Source organism: Salvelinus fontinalis, chromosome 8 (genome assembly GCF_029448725.1).
Source record: "Salvelinus fontinalis isolate EN_2023a chromosome 8, ASM2944872v1, whole genome shotgun sequence".
Lineage (NCBI taxonomy): Eukaryota > Metazoa > Chordata > Actinopteri > Salmoniformes > Salmonidae > Salvelinus > Salvelinus fontinalis.
This window is the reverse complement of record NC_074672.1, coordinates 31,127,526-31,149,162: the sequence shown is the minus strand read 5'-3', so window position 1 is coordinate 31,149,162 and position 21,637 is coordinate 31,127,526. Positions and strand designations below refer to the sequence as shown.

Here is a 21,637-nt window from a genome sequence, read left to right as displayed (position 1 = left end):
GCTCACTGCCTCCTCCACTACGCTCACTTCCTCCTTCCCTACCCTCACTGCCTCCTCCCTTACCCTCACTGCCTCCTCCCCTACCCTCACTGCCTCCTCCCCTACCCTCACTGCCTCGTCCCCTACTCTCACTTCCTCCTCCCCTACTCTCACTGCCTCCTCCCCTATGCTCACTGCCTCCTCCCCTACCCTCACTGCCTCCACCACCACGCTCACTGCCTCCTCCCCTACCCTCACTGCCTCCTCCCCTACCCTCACTTCCGCCTCCCCCACGCTCACTGCCTCCTCCCTTACGCTCACTGCCTCCTCCCCTTCGCTCACTGCCTCCTTCCCTACGCTCACTGCCTCCTCCTCTACGCTCACTTCCTCCTTCCCTACCCTCACTGCCTCCTCCCTTACCCTCACTGCCTCCTCCCCTACCCTCACTGCCTCCTCCCCTACCCTCACTGCCTCGTCCCCTACTCTCACTTCCTCCTCCCCTACTCTCACTGCCTCCTCCCCTACGCTCACTGCCTCCACCACTACGCTCACTGCCTCCTCCCCTACCCTCACTGCCTCCTCCCCTACCCTCACTTCCGCCTCCCCCACGCTCACTGCCTCCTACCCTCACTGCCTCCTCCCCTACCCTCAATTCCTCCTCCCCTACGCTCACTGCCTCCTCCCCTACGCTCACTTCCACCTCCCCTACCCTCACTGCCTCGTCCCCTACGCTCACTGCCTCGTCCCCTACGCTCACTGCCTCCTCCCCTACGCTCACTGCCTCGTCCCCTACGCTCACTGCATCCTCCCCTACGCTCACTGCCTCGTCCCCTACGCTCACTGCCTCCTCCCCTACCCTCACTGCCTCCTCCCCTACCCTCACTGCCTCCTCCACTACGCTCACTGCCTCCTCCCCTACCCTCACTGCCTCCTCCACTACTCTGACTGCCTCGTCCCCTACCCTTACTGCATACTCCCCTAGGCTCATTGCCTTGTCCCCTAACCTCATTGCTCCATTCCCTACACTCACTGCCTCCTCCCCTACGCTCACTGCCTCCTCCCCTACGCTCACTGCCTCGCCCCCTACGCTCACTGCCTCCTCCCCTATGCTCACTGCCTCCTCCCCTACGCTCACTGCCTCCTCCCCTACGCTCACTGCCTCCTCCCCTACGCTCACTGCCTCCTTCCCTACGCTCACTGCCTCCCCCCTACGCTCACTGCCTCCTCCCCTTCGCTCACTGCCTCCTCCCCTTCGCTCACTGCCTCCTTCCCTACGCTCACTGCCTCCTCCACTACGCTCACTTCCTCCTTCCCTACCCTCACTGCCTCCTCCCTTACCCTCACTGCCTCCTCCCCTACCCTCACTGCCTCCTCCCCTACCCTCACTGCCTCGTCCCCTACTCTCACTTCCTCCTCCCCTACTCTCACTGCCTCCTCCCCTATGCTCACTGCCTCCTCCCCTACCCTCACTGCCTCCACCACCACGCTCACTGCCTCCTCCCCTACCCTCACTGCCTCCTCCCCTACCCTCACTTCCGCCTCCCCCACGCTCACTGCCTCCTCCCTTACGCTCACTGCCTCCTCCCCTTCGCTCACTGCCTCCTTCCCTACGCTCACTGCCTCCTCCTCTACGCTCACTTCCTCCTTCCCTACCCTCACTGCCTCCTCCCTTACCCTCACTGCCTCCTCCCCTACCCTCACTGCCTCCTCCCCTACCCTCACTGCCTCGTCCCCTACTCTCACTTCCTCCTCCCCTACTCTCACTGCCTCCTCCCCTACGCTCACTGCCTCCACCACTACGCTCACTGCCTCCTCCCCTACCCTCACTGCCTCCTCCCCTACCCTCACTTCCGCCTCCCCCACGCTCACTGCCTCCTACCCTCACTGCCTCCTCCCCTACCCTCAATTCCTCCTCCCCTACGCTCACTGCCTCCTCCCCTACGCTCACTTCCACCTCCCCTACCCTCACTGCCTCGTCCCCTACGCTCACTGCCTCGTCCCCTACGCTCACTGCCTCGTCCCCTACGCTCACTGCCTCGTCCCCTACGCTCACTGCCTCCCCCCCTACCCCCACTGCCTCCTCCACTACGCTCACTGCCTCCTCCCCTACCCTCACTGCCTCATCCCCTATGCTCACTGCCTCCTCCCCTACGCTCACTGCCTCATCCCCTACGCTCACTGCCTCCTCCCCTAGGCTCACTGCCTCATCCCCTACGCTCACTGCCTCATCCCCTATGCTCACTGCCTCCTCCCCTACGCTCACTGCCTCATCCCCTACGCTCACTGCCTCCTCCCCTACGCTCACTGCCTCGTCCCCTACGCTCACTCCCTCCTCCCCTACGCTCACTGCCTCCTCCCCTACCCTCACTGCCTCCTCCACTAAACTCACTGCCTCCTCCCCTACGCTCACTGCCTCCTCCGCTACCCTCACTGCCTCCTCCCCTACGCTCACTGCCTCCTCCCCTACCCTCACTGCCCCCTCCCCTACGCTCACTGCCTCGTCCCCTACGCTCACTGCCTCGTCCCCTACGCTCACTGCCTCCTCCCCTACGCTCACTGCCTCGTCCCCTACGCTCACTGCCTCCTCCCCTACGCTCACTGCCTCGTCCCCTACGCTCACTGCCTCCTCCCCTACCCTCACTGCCTCCTCCCCTATGCTCACTTCCTCCTCCCCTACCCTCACTGCCTCCTCCACTACGCTCACTGCCTCCTCCCCTACCCTCACTGCCTCCTCCACTACTCTGACTGCCTCGTCCCCTACCCTTACTGCATACTCCCCTAGGCTCATTGCCTTGTCCCCTAACCTCATTGCTCCATTCCCTACACTCACTATCTCCTCCCCTACGCTCACTGCCTCCTCCCCTACGCTCACTGCCTCGCCCCCTACGCTCACTGCCTCCTCCCCTATGCTCACTGCCTCCTTCCCTACGCTCACTGCCTCCTCCACTACGCTCACTTCCTCCTCCCCTACCCTCACTGCCTCCTCCCTTACCCTCACTGCCTCCTCCCCTACCCTCACTGCCTCCTCCCCTACCCTCACTGCCTCGTCCCCTACTCTCACTTCCTCCTCCCCTACTCTCACTGCCTCCTCACCTACGCTCACTGCCTCCTCCCCTACCCTCACTGCCTCCACCACCACGCTCCCTGCCTCCTCCCCTACCCTCACTGCCTCCTCCCCTACCCTAACTTCCGCCTCCCCTACGCTCACTGCCTCCTCCCCTACCCTCTCTGCCTCGTCCCCTACCCTCACTGCCTCCTCCTCTATCCTCACTGCCTCCTCCCCTACCATCACTGCCTCCTCCCCTACGCTCACTGCCTCCTCCACTACACTCACTGCCCCCTCCCCTACGCTCACTGCCTCGTCCCCTACGCTCACTGCCTCCTCCCCTACGCTCACTGCCTCCTCCACCACGCTCACTGCCTCCTCCCCTACGCTCACTGCCTCCTCCCCTACCCTCACTGCCTCCTCCCCTACGCTCACTCCCTCCCCCCCTACGCTCACTGCCTCCTCCCCTACGCTCACTGCCTCGTCCCCTACGCTCACTGCCTCCTCCACCACGCTCACTGCCTCCTCCCCTACCCTCACTGCCTCCTCCCCTACCCTCACTGCCTACTCCCCTACGCTCACTGCCTCGTCCCCTACACTCACTGCCTCGTCCACTACCCTCACTACCTCCTCCCCTACCCTCACTGCCTACTCCACTACGCTCACTGCCTCCTCCCCTACCCTCACTGCCTCCTCCCTTACCCTCACTGCCTCCTCCCCTACCCTCACTGCCTCCTCCCCTACCCTCACTGCCTCCTCCCCTACCCTCACTGCCTCGTCCCCTGCTCTCACTGCCTCCTCCCCTACTCTCACTGCCTCCTCCCCTACGCTCACTGCCTCCTCCCCTACCCTCACTGCCTCCTCCCCTACCCTCACTGCCTCCACCACCACGCTCACTGCCTCCTACCCTCACTGCCTCCTCCCCTACCCTCAATTCCTCCTCCCCTACGCTCACTGCCTCGCCCCCTACGCTCACTGCCTCCTCCCCTATGCTCACTGCCTCCTCCCCTACGCTCACTGCCTCCTCCCCTACGCTCACTGCCTCCTTCCCTACGCTCACTGCCTCCTCCCTTACGCTCACTGCCTCCTCCCCTTCGCTCACTGCCTCCTTCCCTACGCTCACTGCCTCCTCCACTACGCTCACTTCCTCCTCCACTACGCTCACTTCCTCCTCCCCTACCCTCACTGCCTCCTCCCTTACCCTCACTGCCTCCTCCCCTACCCTCACTGCCTCGTCCCCTACTCTCACTTCCTCCTTCCCTACTCTCACTGCCTCCTCCCCTACGCTCACTGCCTCCTCCCCTACCCTCACTGCCTCCACCACCACGCTCACTGCCTCCTCCCCTACCCTCACTGCCTCCTCCCCTACCCTCACTTCCGCCTCCCCTACGCTCACTGCCTCCTCCCCTACCCTCACTGCCTCGTCCCCTACCCTCACTGCCTCGTCCCCTACCCTCACTGCCTCCTCCTCTATCCTCACTGCCTCCTCCCCTACCATCACTGCCTCCTCCCCTACGCTCACTGCCTCCTCCACTACACTCACTGCCCCCTCCCCTACGCTCACTGCCTCGTCCCCTACGCTCACTGCCTCCTCCCCTACGCTCACTGCCTCCTCCCCTACGCTCACTGCCTCCTCCCCTACGCTCACTGCCTCCTCCACCACGCTCACTGCCTCCTCCCCTACGCTCACTGCATCCTCCCCTACCCTCACTGCCTCCTCCCCTACGCTCACTCCCTCGCCCCCTACGCTCACTGCCTCCTCCCCTACGCTCACTGCCTCCTCCCCTACGCTCACTGCCTCCTCCACCACGCTCACTGCCTCCTCCCCTACCCTCACTGCCTCCTCCCCTACCCTCACTGCCTACTCCCCTCCGCTCACTGCCTCGTCCCCTACACTCACTGCCTCGTCCACTACCCTCACTACCTCCTCCCCTACCCTCACTGCCTCCTCCACTACGCTCACTGCCTCCTCCCCTACCCTCACTGCCTCCTCCCTTACCCTCACTGCCTCCTCCCCTACCCTCACTGCCTCCTCCCTTACCCTCACTGCCTCCTCCCCTACCCTCACTGCCTCCTCCCCTACCCTCACTGCCTCCTTCCCTACCCTCACTGCCTCGTCCCCTGCTCTCACTGCCTCCTCCCCTACTCTCACTGCCTCCTCCCCTACGCTCACTGCCTCCTCCCCTACCCTCACTGCCTCCTCCCCTACCCTCACTGCCTCCACCACCACGCTCACTGCCTCCTACCCTCACTGCCTCCTCCCCTACCCTCAATTCCTCCTCCCCTATGCTCACTGTCTTCTCCCCTACCCTCACTGCCTCCTCCCCTACCCTCACTGCCTCCTCCACTACACTCACTGCCTCCTCCCAAACCCCCACTGCCTCCTCCCCTACGCTCACTGCCTCCTCCCCTACCTTCACTGCCTCCTCCCCTACGCTCACTGCCTCCTCCCCTATGCTCACTGTCTCCTCCCCTACCCTCACTGCCTCCTCCCCTACCCTCACTGCCTCCTCCACTACACTCACTGCCTCCTCCCAAACCCCCACTGCCTCCTCCCCTACCCTCACTGCCTCGTCCCCTACCTTCACTGCCTCCTCCACTACGCTCACTGCCTCCTCCACTACGCTCACTGCCTCCTCCACTACAGAGGATAGCACCACTAGTCAATACAAATATGGAAAGTTTGTATATTATACACATATTTTGCATCTTTATTTTGTGTATGTAACATCAAAGAGCTATCTGAAATGCCACATCTCCATCTGTTTTTGGCATGCCAACACATTCTAACCTTTGACCCCCTCATACTGTAGGTGTACCTATCTGTTTTGTATGCTCTTCACTTTCATTTGTTTTCTTCAATTCATTTGTTTTGTGAATCCATATTTGTCATTTGATATCATTTCATTTATATTTCTTTCTGCCTATCACTTTCTGTATGTCATGTTCTGATTTAATTTGTCATTTTTTGCATTTGATCCTTTTGTTTTCAGTTGATTTTGTTGGTGGATTTGACCCCTTCCCCCTCTACCATGTCAATGAGAAACCATCCCATCTCCTCTTAAAGCCCATGTATCTGTAAGTACGTGTGTGTGTTTGGCCTGTGTGTTTTTCTGCGGCTAGTCTTTTATATTAATTAAGATGAAACTTCTCTTCGTTAACACAGTGTTAATTGGAATAAGGCCTTAATTACTCCGCTTTAATAAGCGTTTCAGCTTTTGCCTAATGAGCAAGTCATTAAAAAGGACAGCAGATAGATGGTGCCATGGTGTGATGTCATAGGGTTCAAGGGCATTTTATATGGACCGAGAGTAAAGAGGACAGAACTATGGACTATGTCTCAAATGGAACCCTGTTCCCTAAAATATAGTACACTACTTTTGGACAGTGATAAAGATATGTGGCTCTGACAAAAAGTTGTGCAATTTATTTTTATTTAACTAGGCAAGTCAGTAAAGAACAAATTCTTATTTACAATGACGGCCTACCCTGGCCAAACCCTAATCCAGACGGCGCTGGGGTAATTGTGTGCCGCCCTATGGGACTCACAGTCGGTTGTGATACAGCCTGGAATCAAACCAGGGTCTGTAGTGATACCTCTAGCACTGAGATGTAGTGCCTTAGACCGCTGCACCACTCGGGAGCCCAGATTTATGGGGAATAGGGTGTCATTTGGGACATGTTGGTAAGTGTTAGTACTTTTTCCTTGCCAACACCTTTATTCTCCAGTCCTCTATCCTTCACTCCCAAAAAGAGCAGTCATCTCCTGCTACTGTATGCCTACATTATGCTCCCTTTCTAGGGGGTGGGAAATTTGAGAAGTAGGCTGGTGTGTGGAAGTCTAGAGTTTGGGTTTCCTGTCTGATTCAGTTAACCTAACCATACACTCAAAGACCTGAACACATCAGCTCATAGTGTTTTCATTAAAGATTAGCCCATATCAAATTAATAAAGCTTTGCATTGCACAGGTTTATGTTATTGCGATTAAGAACATAAGAACTGTGTCATGGCAGGATATTCTTCTGTGACTCGTATAAACTTTCTTTGTGGTTCTGCTATCCCTGCTGGGGGGGGGGGGGGGGGGCATTTATGCACATAGACACACCACAGATTAGAGGCTCTCTGCCTTTTAACCATCATCCCAAATTTCATTTGAATGGTATATTAAATTATGCAGGAAACATCATAACAATTGTGCAGTGGTGGCAGCTAGCCTAACGGGCCAGTAACCGAAAGGTTGCTGGTTTGAATCCCTGAGCAGACCAGGTGAAAAATCTGTCTGCGGCCTTGAGCAAGGCATTTAACCCTAATTGTTCCAGGGTCACCATCAATAATGGCTGATCCCTGCTCATGACCTCACTCTCAAAGGGAGTGGGATATGCAAAAAAAGTATTTCTAATTTACACATGTGAAACAGGACCAATACAAGCACCCACCTAATTATTATTATAATTTCGCTACACTCGCATTAGCATCTGCTAACCAATAAAATTTGATTTGAAAAAAGTGAATATATTATTAGCCTGCAGGACACCTCTCCTGACAGCTTCATCAGCTCTGTTGCAAATGAGGCAGGATTTACCCTAACCTTTACTCTCCTCCACCACTAGGGGTATATAGCCTTGATCTTAATAAATGTACCAGGTGTGTGTGTGTTTTTCACTGGTCATCCACTCACTGTCTCCTGTGTTCTATCTTCTCCAGGTCTACGTAAATAGGGCGGCAGCCGACGCCGGGATTTCCCATGGAAACAAAATAGCTGCTCTGACTGACACAACAACAGTCCCAGAATGCACTGCGGCAGGCCAGACATTCCTCTGATTCTCTACTTCTTTATTTCATCTCTTCAGTACTTCAAACATGTAAATTACTGGTGTTCTGCTTATGACTGTACTTCACAGTTCTGTTCTGTTGTTAGTGGGAGGGATGGCGGGGATAGGATTAGGGTTGGGGGATAGGGAAGAAGGGAGGGAAGGAGGGAGGGAGGGGGCGGGGTAATTACTGTGTAACATGGGCCTGAACTCTTTTTGTGTACTCATATCAATTATTTATCTAGAACTACAAACGGCATCCAACAACCGAGACTTACAGTACCTGCTGTACATATATATATACATATATACAGTGGGGAGAACAAGTATTGGATACACTGCCGATTTTGCAGGTTTTCCTACTTACAAAGCATGTAGAGGTCTGTAATTTTTATCATCGGTACACTTCAACTGTGAGAGACGGAATCTAAAACAAAAATCCAGAAAATCCCATTGTATGATTTTTAAGTAATTAATTTGCATTTTATTGCATGACATAAGTATTTGATACATCAGAAAAGCAGAACTTAATATTTGGTACAGAAAACTTTGTTTGCAATTGCAGAGATCATACGTTCCCTGTAGTTCTTGACCAGGTTTGCACACACTGCAGCAGGGATTTTGGCCCACTCCTCCATACAGACCTTCTCCAGATCCTTCAGGTTTTGGGGCTGTCGCTGGGCAATACGGACTTTCAGCTCCCTCCAAAGATTTTCTATTGGGTTCAGGTCTGGAGACTGGCTAGGCCACTCCAGGACCTTGAGATGCTTCTTACGGAGCCACTCCTTAGTTGCCCTGGCTGTGTGTTTCGGGTCGTTGTCATGCTGGAAGACCCAGCCACGACCCATCTTCAATGCTCTTACTGAGGGAAGGAGGTAGTTGGCCAAGATCTCGCGATACATGGCCCCATCCATCCTCCCCTCAATACGGTGCAGTCGTCCTGTCCCCTTTGCAGAAAAGCATCCCCAAAGAATGTTTCCACCTCCATGCTTCACGGTTGGGATGGTGTTCTTGGGGTTGTACTCATCCTTCTTCTTCCTCCAAACACGGCGAGTGGAGTTTAGACCAAAAAGCTCTATTTTTGTCTCATCAGACCACATGACCTTCTCCCATTCCTCCTCTGGATCATCCATATGGTCATTGGCAAACTTCAGACGGACCTGGACATGCGCTGGCTTGAGCAGGGGGACCTTGCGTGCGTTGCAGGATTTTAATCCATGACGGCGTAGTGTGTTACTAATGGTTTTCTTTGCGACTGTGGTCCCAGCTCTCTTCAGGTCATTGACCAGGTCCTGCCGTGTAGTTCTGGGCTGATCCCTCACCTTCCTCATGATCATTGTTGCCCCACGAGGTGAGATCTTGCATGGAGCCCCAGACCGAGGGTGATTGACCGTCATCTTGAACTTCTTCCATTTTCTAATAATTGTGCCAACAGTTGTTGCCTTCTCACCAAGCTGCTTGCCTATTGTCCTGTAGCCCATCCCAGCCTTGTGCAGGTCTACAATTTTATCCCTGATGTCCTTACACAGCTCTCTGGTCTTGGCCATTGTGGAGGGTTGGAGTCTGTTTGATTGAGTGTGTGGACAGGTGTCTTTTATACAGGTAACGAGTTCAAACAGGTGCAGTAATGAGTGGAGAACAGGAGAGCTTCTTAAAGAAAAACTAACAGGTCTGTGAGAGCCGGAATTCTTACTGGTTGGTAGGTGATCAAATACTTATGTCATGCAATAAAAAGCAAATGATTTACTTAAAAATCATAAAATGTGATTTTCTGGATTTTTGTATCACAGTTGAAGTGTACCTATGATAAAAATTACAAACCTCTACATGCTTTGTAAGTAGGAAAACCTGCAAAATCGGCAGTGTATCAAATACTTGTTCTCCCCACTGTATATATATACATAGACAGTTCAGCCCTCTGCCTGGCCTCTAGTCTGAAAGGCCACTGTCTATGGCTCTGTGGGTTGGATTGTTACTATGGCTCTGTGGGTTGGTTTGTTACTATGGCTCTGTGGGGTTGGTTTGTTACTATGGCTCGGTCTCAGATCATCACTGTTGGGCTGAATTATAGTTGAGCCTGTGGAATGGAATGGGCTGTTGTGTTCTGCCTGTTTACTTTAGGCCACAATCTGTGCACATAAATACACAGGCAAAGCAGGAAGGGGGAGAGGAGGGAACGGGGGAGAGGAGGGAAGAGGGAGAGGAGGGGAAGGTAGGGGTGGTAGGTAGGGGGAAAAAGCAGCCAAACATACAGAGGAATTGTTCAAAAAGAGAACCAGAAAAAAAGAAAGATGGAAAATAGTTTTGGTCAGGGTTTTGAAATGCAAACTTAACTTCATAACAGAGAAAGGGAGATGATGTTTAAAGTTTTACAGTAAAAGCACACAGGCAATAATGTTTGAGTTTGAGTCTTAACTTTTTCTTAATCTTACTTACGGTGCTGTGACTGACTGAATCCTGTCCAAAACAGTTTTGGAAACCACTGATATACAGTGTTTCAATAGACTGAATCCTAAATCTGTAGATGGGTGGAATGAAAATAAATATTATTTTAAATCTTGTTTTACAGTTATTTTAATTTTTAAAAATGTTTTATTTAACCTTTATTTAACTAGTTGTTGGTGTGGAAGATTGAGGTTTATGTCAGGAGTTAGATGTGTGTTAAAACTCCGGTCCAGAAACCGAACTGCCTCAAACTACTGTGAGGGTTGAGTTTAAGGTTGAGTGTTTGACAGTTGATCATTAGTTATACACACAGTCGCTGACTGACTTTTTTCAATCCTAAATAGTGTGTGATATGAGAGGTAGTTTGACTACATTTCCCATCCACGGTATACAAAGATATTGAATGGAGTTTAAATGTAAAAGTAGCACAAATATAGCAAAACAAGAAGACAGAAATATACACAGCCTGTTTTCTCTATCATTCCATCTGTAGATTGTTGATTCAACTGTGATCAATTTTAATGGTTTGTTTCATAGCATGTTTGTAGGGGTTTTGTATGATAACCATGGATATGCTGTATTATACGGTAATAACCTAGTGTATGTTTGGGTCTATGTTGGATTGGAGAACATTTATCCCACAATCCCAAAAGACATACACTTTTGTGCCCAAACTTTAAGATGGGGGCCAGTTCTTGAGTATTTGGAGCATAGAATTAGAATTTAGAATACTGGAATGGACATTAACCTTCTTATGATGGGATAAAGGTCAGCCATTTTGATCAGGGAGTTGGTCAACCATGGTTTGCCGGTGCTGTGATAAGATATTGTGTAAAATAATGAATATGAAGAATTTTAGAGGAATGATTCCATACTTTTTTTCAAATGAACTGCCAATATCCCAACATTCCATTCAAACAATGCAGTCAATCCACAACCATACACTTTCTGAAATCAGTGGATGATATGACTTAGACAAGTTGTAAATGCAACAAGTACTTATATTGTATTACATAATAGCACTCTCACCTTTACAAGAAAACCAAAAATTAGACATTTACATATATTTTAGAGGCTGTGTATTCCGAAAATTTGGTATAAAACCCGTATAAACTGTATTTATTTCTCCCTGACCAATAATGGCTACCATTTTCACCCCATTCTGGAACTTCAAGGTTTTATGACATAGCCCCTCTAGTAATTTAATAGTATCTCTAGCCCCTCTAGTAATTTAATAGGATCTCTAGCCCCTCTAGTAATTTAATAGGATCACTAGCCCCTCTAGTAATTTAATAGTATCTCTAGCCCCTCTAGTAATTTAATAGGATCTCTAGCCCCTCTAGTACTTTAATAGGATCTCTAGCCCCTCTAGTAATTTAATAGGATCTCTAGCCCCTCTAGTAATTTAATAGGATCACTTGCCCCTATAGTAATTTAATAGGATCACTAGCCCCTCTAGTAATTTAATAGGATCACTAGCCCCTCTAGTAATTTAATAGGATCACTAGCCCCTCTAGTAATTTAATAGGATCACTAGCCCCTCTAGTAATTTAATAGGATCACTAGCCCCTCTAGTAATTTAATAGGATCTCTATGATTTGGACTTTCTGTTGCAGATTGTGTAACTGCCTGAGTTTTTGGCTGTGTCCCTTTAGGAGTATGATGGAGTTGCCCGTAGACACTGATCTAAGCTCAGTTTTGTGTTTCATCTCTTATGAAGTTTTGAGAAGGGGCAACTGATCCTAGATCTGTGTGTAAGAGCACCTTCTACCTGGCCCGTCCCCTTCTGTTTTGTTACTATGTACCATTACCGCCTCCTGCTGTTGAATGTGGTCATGTACACATTAAATACTGCTGAATATGTTTGTGTTCTTCACTTGAACAAACCCCTCAGCTTTGTCATTTAGGCTTTCATGGCATATTGTTTATTGATAAGTTACAAAAAAACAGTTAAGGATATTTTCCATTGGCCTACTGGACACTGGACCCCATAGAAAGGTCCAGGTTACTGCCCTGCATGTATGTACGTGTATATGGCTGTATACTTCTTTATCTCCACGTTATCCATGCAGTCTTATACTTAACATCGTTCAGAAGAACTCATGTATTCCTTTATTTCTGTAGCCTCTAAACTCAATTGTTTTTATTTTTTGTATAATTTGTCTTATCTGCTGAGACATGAATGCAATGATTTAACCTTTTTTTTTTATCAAAGCTTGTTTTCTACCTAATCGAAAGAGCCTTGAACACACAACATAAGAAGATTTGAATTTGGTTTGATCTCGTTTCCAGCAGCATCTGATCAACATGCTCTTATCCCGTGTGGTATTGTGGGTTTGGAAGACAGGCTATTCATTTGATGATATTGAAATCACAGCTCTTTCTCTGAACTGATATGAGCTTGATAGGAATTCTATTGTAGAACGGTGGTGCAACAATAATGATAGTAAACCATGGACTGTCTCAAATGATATCCTAAAGTAGTGCACTATATAGGTAATAGGATATCATTATTTCAGGAAGGGCAATATTAAAGAACATTCATATAGCGATGTCTTGTGCAGAATCGACATTCTGTCATAGATATTGCCAGCTCTATACATTACATTTCTATCTGTAATATTGTATGTTGCACTCCAGTGAGTAAACCCCAAGTTTATCAATACCAAGCCAGGCTTGTCTGTCAGTACTTATGAACATACTGTAGGATCAGCTACAATTTAATAACTGTAGCCAGGATCATTATCAGAAATGAACACACACTGCACCTCATCTCTTGATAAAAAATGAATAGCTTGAACACAACTAAAGTAATTTGATTTACGGGAACAGTTCTTCCTTTTAATGCAATACAGCCTTTCCAACAGGGAATGGAAGAGCCATACCTGGCATTAGAGTTGGTTGGGGCCTATTGTGGTGGCGTTATGGATACCACTGAAAAAGAGTCCACCTCTTTGTAGATAATTCTGTGTCTTTGTATAGGAAAGTGGGGGGAAAGCTTTTTGTATTTTTCTTCATTTTGTGTCCTCTGTAGTCCCCATCACGTGACTCAATTATGTTATCCTATTTGTCCAAACGTGTAAATAGAAGTTTGTTAATAAAACAATGTGTACTTTTAATCATCTGATTGTGATTTATTTGTATTAGGGATTATTCATATTTTCTGCAAATATTCTAACTGTAATCTGATGTGCAGTTGGACTGATTTAACTTGCTCTTCCAATTGATCACTGTAAACATCAATACTGACAAAACACTGGATATTGCATATGTGTTTATTGTTGTATATAAATATTTAAACGAGGCCATTTTCATTTGAGGGTATTTTAAGCAGGGCAAATCAACAGAGCGTTTTTAACGTGGGTCAGATCTGGCATCCAACATCCAGGGAACATTTTCAGAACGTTCGCACAGCACCTATAAAATAATGTGAGCTGCTCCAAGGGGTTCTAGAATCTTTCTTCATTTGTCGAAGGTATACAAAAGCCTAAAAGGGAAACAAGGAAATTGTGTATTGTTTCTCAGTGTATTAGGGATACTATAGAATAATTGTGTCATACATATTCACAGGAGTCTCGTACTTGAGTGAGTCTTTCAGGACATGAATGCTCGGACGCTGCCTCTGATGGTGGCTCTGCAGATGGGGCAGTGACGCAGGCTGGCAGCACAGTCGCTACACACCACCAGGTGACCACAGGGAATGAAGACAATGGAAACCCGCTTGTCCATACACACCTTACATGTCCGCTCCTCCTGCAGCTGACGCAGGAGCTCATCAGGGGTGGTGTCGCCCACTGCTGAAATACACACAGGAGTGTTGCCGTTTTTGTGTGTGTGTGTGTGTGTGTGTGTGTGTGTGTGTGTGTGTGTGTGTGTGTGTGTGTGTGTGTGTGTGTGCGAGTGTGGGCGAGTGTGGGCGAGTGTGTGAAATACACATGACCTCTGACCTTTTTCTCTGATGGGTGTCTGTGTCCTGACCCCTCCTGCACTGAGCCCCTGCCTCTCCACCGGCCCTGATAGGGACAGAAAACACCAACAGTAAAGGGTGAGACATGGTTACTCACGGTAACATCATCTAAACTCAGCAAAAAAATTAACATCCCTTTTTCAGGACCCTATTTTCAAAGATCATTTGTAAAAATCCAAATAACTTAACAGATCTTCATTGTAAAGGGTTTAAACACTGTTTCCAATGCTTGTTCAATGAACCATAAACAATTAATGAACATGCACCTGTGGAACGATCGTTAAGACACTAACAGCTTACAGACGGTAGGCAATTAAGGTCACAGTTATGAAAACTTATGACACTAAAGAGGCCTTTCTACTGACTCTGAAAAACATCAAAAGAAAGATGCCCAGGGTCCCTGCTCATCTGCGTGAACGTGCCTTAGGCATGCTGCAAGGAGGCATGAGGACTGCAAATGTGGCCAGGGCAAAAAATTGCAATGTCCGTACTGTGAGATGCCTAAGACAGCGCTACAGGGAGACAGGACGGACAGCTGATCGTCCTCGCAGTGGCAGACCATGTGTAACAACACCTGCACACGATCGGTACATCCGAACATCACACCTGCGGGACAGGTACAGGATGGCAACAACAACTGCCTGAGTTACACCAGGAATGCATAATCCCTCCATCAGTGCTCAGACTGTCCGCAATAGGCTGAGAGAGGCTGGACTGAGGGCTTGTAGGCCTGTTGTAAGGCAGGTCCTCACCAGACATCACCGGCAACAATGTCGCCTATGGGCACAAACCCACCATCGCTGGACCAGACAGGACAGGCAAAAAGTGCTCTTCACTGACGAGTCGTGATTTTGTCTCACCAGGGGGTGATGGTCCGATTCGCGTTTATCGTGGAAGGAATGAGCGTTAAACCGAGGCCTGTACTCTGGAGCGGGATCGATTTGGAGGTGGAGGGTCCGTCATGGTCTGGGGCGGTGTGTCACAGCATCATCAGACTGAACTTGTTGTCATTGCAGGCAATCTCAATGCTGTGCGTTACAGGGAAGACATCCTCCTCCCTCATGTGGTACCCTTCCTACTGGCTCATCCTGACATGACCCTCCAGCATGACAATGCCACCAGCCATACTGCTCGTTCTGTGCGTTATTTCCTGCAAGACAGGAATGTCAGTGTACTGCCATGGCCAGCGAAGAGCCCGGATCTCAATCGCATTGAGCACGTCTGGGACCTGTTGGATTGGAGGGTGAGGGCTAGGGCCATTCCCCCCAGAAATGTCCAGGAACTTGCAGGTGCCTTGGTGGAAGAGTGGGGTAACATCTCACAGCAAGAACTGGCAAATCTGGTGCAGTCCATGAGGAGGGGATGCACTGCAGTACTTAATGCAGCTGGTGGCCACACCAGATACTGACTGTTACTTTTGATTTTTGACCCCCCCGTTCAGGGACACATTATTTAATTCCTGTTAGTCACATGTCTGTGGAACTTGTTCAGTTTATGTCTCAGTTGTTGAATCTTGTTATGTTTATACAAATATTTACACATAAATAAACGCAGCTGACAGTGAGGACGCTTCTTTTTTTGCTGAGTTTATTTACATCTTTAACAAGAGTCTTCATTTGTTGTTTCTCAGTGTCAATCCAGTAATTTCAGATGAACAAGAATATCAAAGGGTTGTGTTAAAATATGAACGTGGTCAACATCAGAGTTAAAGATACCAAACTTGGTCCAGCGGGCAATTTTTAGGACTCCCCCAGGGGTCAAAGTGTAATTAGAACCCTGTAGGTTGTAAGTTCAAGTAATGGCATGTACCTCCCCTCTGTGAGCCCTTAGCCTTTACCCAGCCCATAACAATCTGCTGGTCCCTACCTCCAAACAAGTATCTATGGGTAGAGGCAGTGGGTTCTGTCAGACAAGGCAAATGTTTAGGGATTGACCCCTGTGAGCTGTACCCAGGCACGTGCTGATACTGTACTATCACCCTGGTAGTGGATGAAGTGAATCCCCTCCCCTTACAGTGTTAAGTGCTTTGAACATCAGAAAAGCTCTATGTAAATCGAAGGCATTATCATTAATATAATCACCATCCTTACCCTGACCTCTGCTCTGTGGCCTCCTGGTCCGGTCCTCCTCCTCAGCTGCCAGTATGTCAGTGACCAGGCCAGACACGGAGGTGTAGTGCTGGCCGTTCAGCAGGTACTTGGTCTGGACCAGACTCTCCACTAGGCCAGCCTCAAACCCCATCTGGAGCACGGTCTGGACCACAGGAGACAACATGGCCGAGGGCACGCCCAGACCACCCACCACATCTGACAGAGGAGAGGACAGGGAGGGACGGGGAGAGAGAAAAAACAAAACAGGTATTAGGTGGGAAGTTGGGAAAGAGACAGTTATATAGAGTTTCACTGAAAACCAACAGCACTGCATTTTTTATTCAGCGTTACTAAGACGATGTGTCTCTCCTTGAGATATGGAAAACCAATGACTTTTTTCCCTCTCCTGTATTCAGTACAACTAAAAAAAGATGAATAGCAGATTCAGCAACAGTATGTGATGCTATTGTGCTAGCATTCTATCATTTGATAAACGGCCCAGTAGAGAGAGCAGTACACCAGGGTGTGGGAGTGGGCAACCAAGAGCCCCGCATCTCTCTGACACACATTAAACCACAGAAACAAATTGAGTTCTGATAGATACAGAGAAAAGCACCACTGAGGGATACATCTGTTTCTCTGACTGTCCTCTAAAACAGCTGAAACGGACAGTATTTGTAAATCTCTCGCTATACACACACACACGTTTAAGTGCCCACTTATGAAACACATCCTCTTAGTCTGTATCCAGGGGAAAGCAGCGTATTGGTTTCCAAGGCAATCCATATTTATTGTGTTTGTTCAGCACAGGTTAACACGTGGTTTGCGGATCACCCAGTGATGTCATTTAGGGAGGCGGGGGTCAAGAGAATGTAGTGGATGTAATATAAGTTTCAATGTTTTCATTTGTATCCTGGGACTCACCATTCTCTGAGTTGATTTCTCTGGACACCGGAGTCTGTGATGCACCCTGGAAAACAAATCAACACGGGATCTATTCTGTGAGTTCTCTAACACACTGTAGTGACCACAACAGTTATGTTGGCACACTACTAATATACAAGTGATCCTGTCTTTTGGTATGACCGTGGAGGACAGTGAACCACAACAGTGAGGGATGAATGTTAGGGATTAAGGTACTTACCACAGTCTCTATATTGAAGTGAGTATCCTGGATGTTGCTGACGTAGTCCCGCCCTCTCGTCTGGATCAGGAAGTCACATCTGAGGGATAAAAGAGAAAGTTGTAACATATTGACACAGCAGAACCGTGGACACGGGGTCAAAGACATTACATATTGCATTTTGACAGTTTGTGTGTGTTGGTGCTGTTGTGTGTTACCGTGGGAACCACGTGGCGTGCTCCTGCCAGGGGTCATCTCCAGGTTCCCAGTTCCTCAGCCCTCCATCACAGTAGAAACATTTCACGTTGTCACCGTGTCCTAGGAGGAGGGACATAATATTTTGTCTATCATAGCACTTCTGACAAAGACTACATGAAGATTAGACACACTAAAAAACACACACATGCATACAGTACACACAGACAGCAAGCAGTGTGTGTTTGCTGTCCGTGTACACAGACACAGGTGGATTTAGATATAGGCGACAATGGCAGCCACCCAGGGCGGCATCTTGCTGAGGACAGCACGGGGTGCCCGCACAAAAAAAATTGGAATGGTGACATTTGCACGATCGGTTTTCTATCGCTCATTTGCATGTAACGTCAATGATAACATGTCACCGTGTGGGACTGTGGGTAAAATAGCTTTGCTTTGTCAGAGTGGGGGCCTTGATTCTAGTTTGTGAGATAGGCAGGCTACTACCTGGGAAGGTCTCCCACTCAGAAGTACGAGATGGAGGGGGGGGGGGGGGGGTGGTAGGTTAACCTCAGGTCTCCGCACTGGAAGCCCGAGGTAGGGGGAGAATCTATCAAATAGCACACCTCTAACTTTGTACAGTACTAATGCAATTAGTAAAATCAGTCACACTACAAAATAAACCACAATTCATTCATAATACTGTGAATATATAGTTTCACAGACATATTCTTGTATTTTGTCTGGTTTGTGCGAAATTGTTAAGAATAATATAAAACCAGTCTGCACACCACCAAGGTGAATTGGTTTAGTCTTGACTCTTGGTTGACATTGTTGGGGGATGGGTAATGTATTGCTGCTCAGTGCCAAATCAATACAAATGTGTTTCTATTTGTCACTTCTTTTTGATATTTATGAGGCTTATTTTGTATATATTTTTATAGTTGTAAATGGTATGATTATTTATTTGTGTTGTTCCAAATGTCTGAATAAAAATTACAGTTAGTGCAGAATGGTGCTTTTTTTTGGCGGGGGCGCTGAAGGGGGGGTTCGCCCAGGGAGCCATACGAGCTAGAACCGACACTGCACACACAATGACACAAATTATCACATTAATACACACGGGTAGACACCCTAACATTCCTGCTGTGAGAATGTGGATTGTGTTATTGCATTTCCAAAACTGAATTTCAAACTAAGGAAAAGTTGTTTCTCATTCGCTCTCATAGTTGTTCTATGTTCTACGATTTAATGAACACAACAGTCTAACCATAACAGTGATGTTTTCCTTTACGCAGTCCGAGTCCTGTCCAGCTTTTTCTGTATACAAACACATGACTCAGCGTGGCTATTGTCCCATGAAGTCACACACAAAGACTGGAACCTGCTATTTCTGAATATCCAATTGCCAATTTCTAATTACCAAGGCGTGCGTAATTTTGTCCAATAGCTTCACTAAACATGGGAACTAAAAGAAAGAAGCAAGTTATAAAATGTTCCCAACAGAATTTAGAAAAGTGGAAATACACAACACACACTTATGTCACAATAGGATTTCTCTCTCACCATCAACAAATACTATTGCGCACCTGTGTAGAAGAATCCTGCCCTCGACAGAACATCGGGCTGGACCGCAGCACCGGTAGGCCAGTTGTGGAAGGTGGTGAGACGGGATTCCTCTGACTCCATCTCGGGGTAAACAGCCTGCCCGGCCGCCCCCTGGTCGTCCACAGTCATCCTCTGGAGCTGGCTCAACAGCTGACCGTCCACGGAGTCCGAAGGGGACCCGGGAACGACATACAGTGGGATATTCCCAACGGCTCTACCCATTACCAAACTACAAGTGGGGAAGTGTCTCTTGTGTTCGACGATCGGACTGTCCCCATGGACCCAATACCTAAGGATCCCTCCACAACAGAAGCACTTGACCTTATCATCGGGCCCCAGAAAAAAGAAGCCCGCTCTGGCTAGGTTGGTCGCGGTGACCGGTGCATCGCCCGGCCAGTTTTCAAAAGTTCGAAGCCTCTCCTCCTCGCCTCGCATCTGGGGCGTCTCCAAAATATACATCATCTCGCTCCTGTCATCCGTCATGCTGGTGGGGGTTGTGGTCTCTTCTTTTTCCATCGGTCCTGTGGCAGTCATCCCTTTTCCGTTCCATAGTGGACTGTGCAGGTGGGAGCGCGGAGCGCGCAGTGCTGGACATATATTCCCTGCAGTTGTAAACACGGCTTGCGCAGTAGCCCACATCAGGCAGCGTTCCAGAACTCGCTCACTAGATGCCAGAAGGCAGTCCCATGCGGTCAAAACATAGAGATAGTTAGACGAACGATCTTTATATCTGTGCCATTATAGTATCTGTGACAGCATAGGTAGCGCCATTGAGGCTCCAACCCATAGGAATCCCCACCCAGTTAACTAGTTTGACCACTTTAACATTTCGGAAGCTCTCTATGGCGCTGCCCATGCTATATTAGCCTTTTGGTCAATAGAGGCCTCTGTCATTCTCTTTTCCAGACTGTTTGACGGGGATAGCCTATCACCAAGAGTAGAACAGTGCGTTAGTGAGACGTGTCCAACCCGGAAACCACCAAGTTAAATTTGCTAAACCTACACATTAAATAATGTATATTTATTGCTGCAGATTTTGCACAATGATCGCGACTGTAACCAGTCTCACAATGAACACTAAACAAAAATATAAACGTAACATGTAAAGTGTTGGTCCAATGTTTCATGAGCTGAAATAAAAGATCCCAGAAATGTTCTACATGCACAAAAAGCATATTTCTCTCAATTGTTTTTGCACAAATTTGTTTACATCCCTGTTAGTGCGCATTTCTACTTTGCCAAGACAATCCACCTGACAGGTATGGCATATCAAGAAGCTTATTAAACAGCATGATCATTACACAGGTGCACCTTGTGCAGGGGACAATAAAAGGCCACTCTAAAATGTGCAGTTTGTCACACAACACAAGGCCACAGATGTCTCAAGTTGAGGGAGCGTGCAATTGACATGCTGACTGCAGGAATGTCCACCAGAGCTGTTGCCAAGGAATTGAATGTTCATTTGTCTACCATAAGTGGCCTCCAATGTAATTTTAGAGAATTTGGCAGTGGGTCCAACCAGCCTCACAACCGCAGACCACTTGTAACCACACCTGCCCAGGACCTCCACATCTGTCTTCTTCAACTGCGGGATTGACTGAGACCATCCACCCAGACAGCTGATGAAACTGTGGTTTAGCACAACCAAAGAATTGCTGCACAAACTGTCAGAATCAGTCTTAGGGAAGCTCATCTGCGTGCTCGTCGTCCTCACCAGGGTCTTGACCTGACTGCAGTTTGGCGTTGTAACCGACTTCAGTTGGCAAATGCTCACCTTCGATGGCCACTGGCACGCTGGAGAAGTGTGCTCTTCACAGATGAATCCCAGTTTCAACTGTACCGGGCAGATGGCGTTGTGTGGATGAGTGGTTTGCTGATGTCAACGTTGTGAACAGAGTGCCCCATGGTGGCGGTGGGGTTATGGTATGGGCAGGCATAAGCTACGGACAATGAATACAATTGCATTTTATCGATGGCAATTTGAATGCACAGAGATACCTTGATGAGATCCCGAGGTCCATTGTCGTGCCATTTATCCACCTCATGTTTCATCATGATGCACAGCCCCATGTCACAAGGATCTGTAAACAATTCCTGGAAGCTGAACATTTCCCCGTTTTTTCATGGCCTGCATACTCACCAGACAAGCCACCCATTGAGCATGTTTGGGATCCTCTGGATCGACATGTACGACAGCGTGTTCCAGTTCCCGCCATTATCCAGCAACTTCACACAGCCATTTTACGAGGAGTGGGACAACATTCCACAGGCCACAATCAACAGCCTGATCTACTCTATGTGAAGGAGATGTGTAGCGTTGCATGACGCAAATTATGGTCCCACCAGATACTGACTGGTTTTCTGATCCACAC

The 21,637-nt window shown here is 48.8% G+C and overlaps 2 protein-coding genes across 5 annotated transcripts in view; one reads left to right on the top strand and one right to left on the bottom strand.

Annotated features, from left to right (window-relative positions):
* LOC129861101 (sodium/potassium-transporting ATPase subunit beta-1-interacting protein 3-like) overlaps positions 1 to 13,401 on the top strand; it is a 179,189-nt gene extending 165,788 nt beyond the window's left edge. The window contains exons 6-7 of one of the 3 annotated variants that reach the window (XM_055932223.1): positions 6,019 to 6,103; positions 7,731 to 13,401. In XM_055932223.1, the coding sequence (XP_055788198.1) occupies positions 6,019 to 6,103; positions 7,731 to 7,740 (95 nt within the window). In that variant the 3' untranslated portion in view covers positions 7,741 to 13,401. Of the gene's footprint in view, positions 1 to 6,018; positions 6,108 to 7,730 lie in introns of those variants that run through there. The other 2 variants (XM_055932225.1, XM_055932224.1) reach the window with 2 other exon arrangements.
* A 103-nt stretch (positions 13,402 to 13,504) lies between these two features.
* Positions 13,505 to 20,240, bottom strand: LOC129861100 (baculoviral IAP repeat-containing protein 7-like). Of its 2 annotated transcripts, none has more exons than XM_055932222.1 (8): positions 19,247 to 20,240; positions 17,681 to 17,780; positions 17,484 to 17,562; positions 17,264 to 17,309; positions 16,340 to 16,555; positions 14,230 to 14,295; positions 13,864 to 14,076; positions 13,505 to 13,769 (listed from the first exon to the last, which is right to left on the bottom strand). In XM_055932222.1, exons 1-7 carry the CDS (start codon positions 19,902 to 19,904, stop codon positions 13,877 to 13,879), a joined length of 1,365 nt encoding a protein of 454 aa, XP_055788197.1. In that variant the 5' UTR covers positions 19,905 to 20,240; the 3' UTR covers positions 13,505 to 13,769; positions 13,864 to 13,876. The 2 variants fall into 2 exon arrangements, with proteins under 2 accessions (XP_055788197.1, XP_055788196.1); XM_055932221.1 differs by having other exon boundaries at positions 13,864 to 14,079; positions 19,247 to 20,239.
* Between the last annotated feature and the right edge of the window lie 1,397 nt (positions 20,241 to 21,637).

Bases quoted from the DNA above. Each gene is read 5' to 3' on its own strand.
- LOC129861100 (XM_055932221.1), bottom strand. From the start codon at position 19,904: ATGTGGGCTACTGCGCAAGCCGTGTTTACAACTGCAGGGAATATATGT. The intron at 17,310-17,483 runs GTAAGTACCTTA...TTTGTTTTCCAG, and splicing joins ACTTCAATATAGAGACTGTG to GGTGCATCACAGACTCCGGT. The intron at 14,296-16,339 runs GTAAGGATGGTG...TGTCCCTATCAG, and splicing joins GCCACAGAGCAGAGGTCAGG to GGCCGGTGGAGAGGCAGGGG.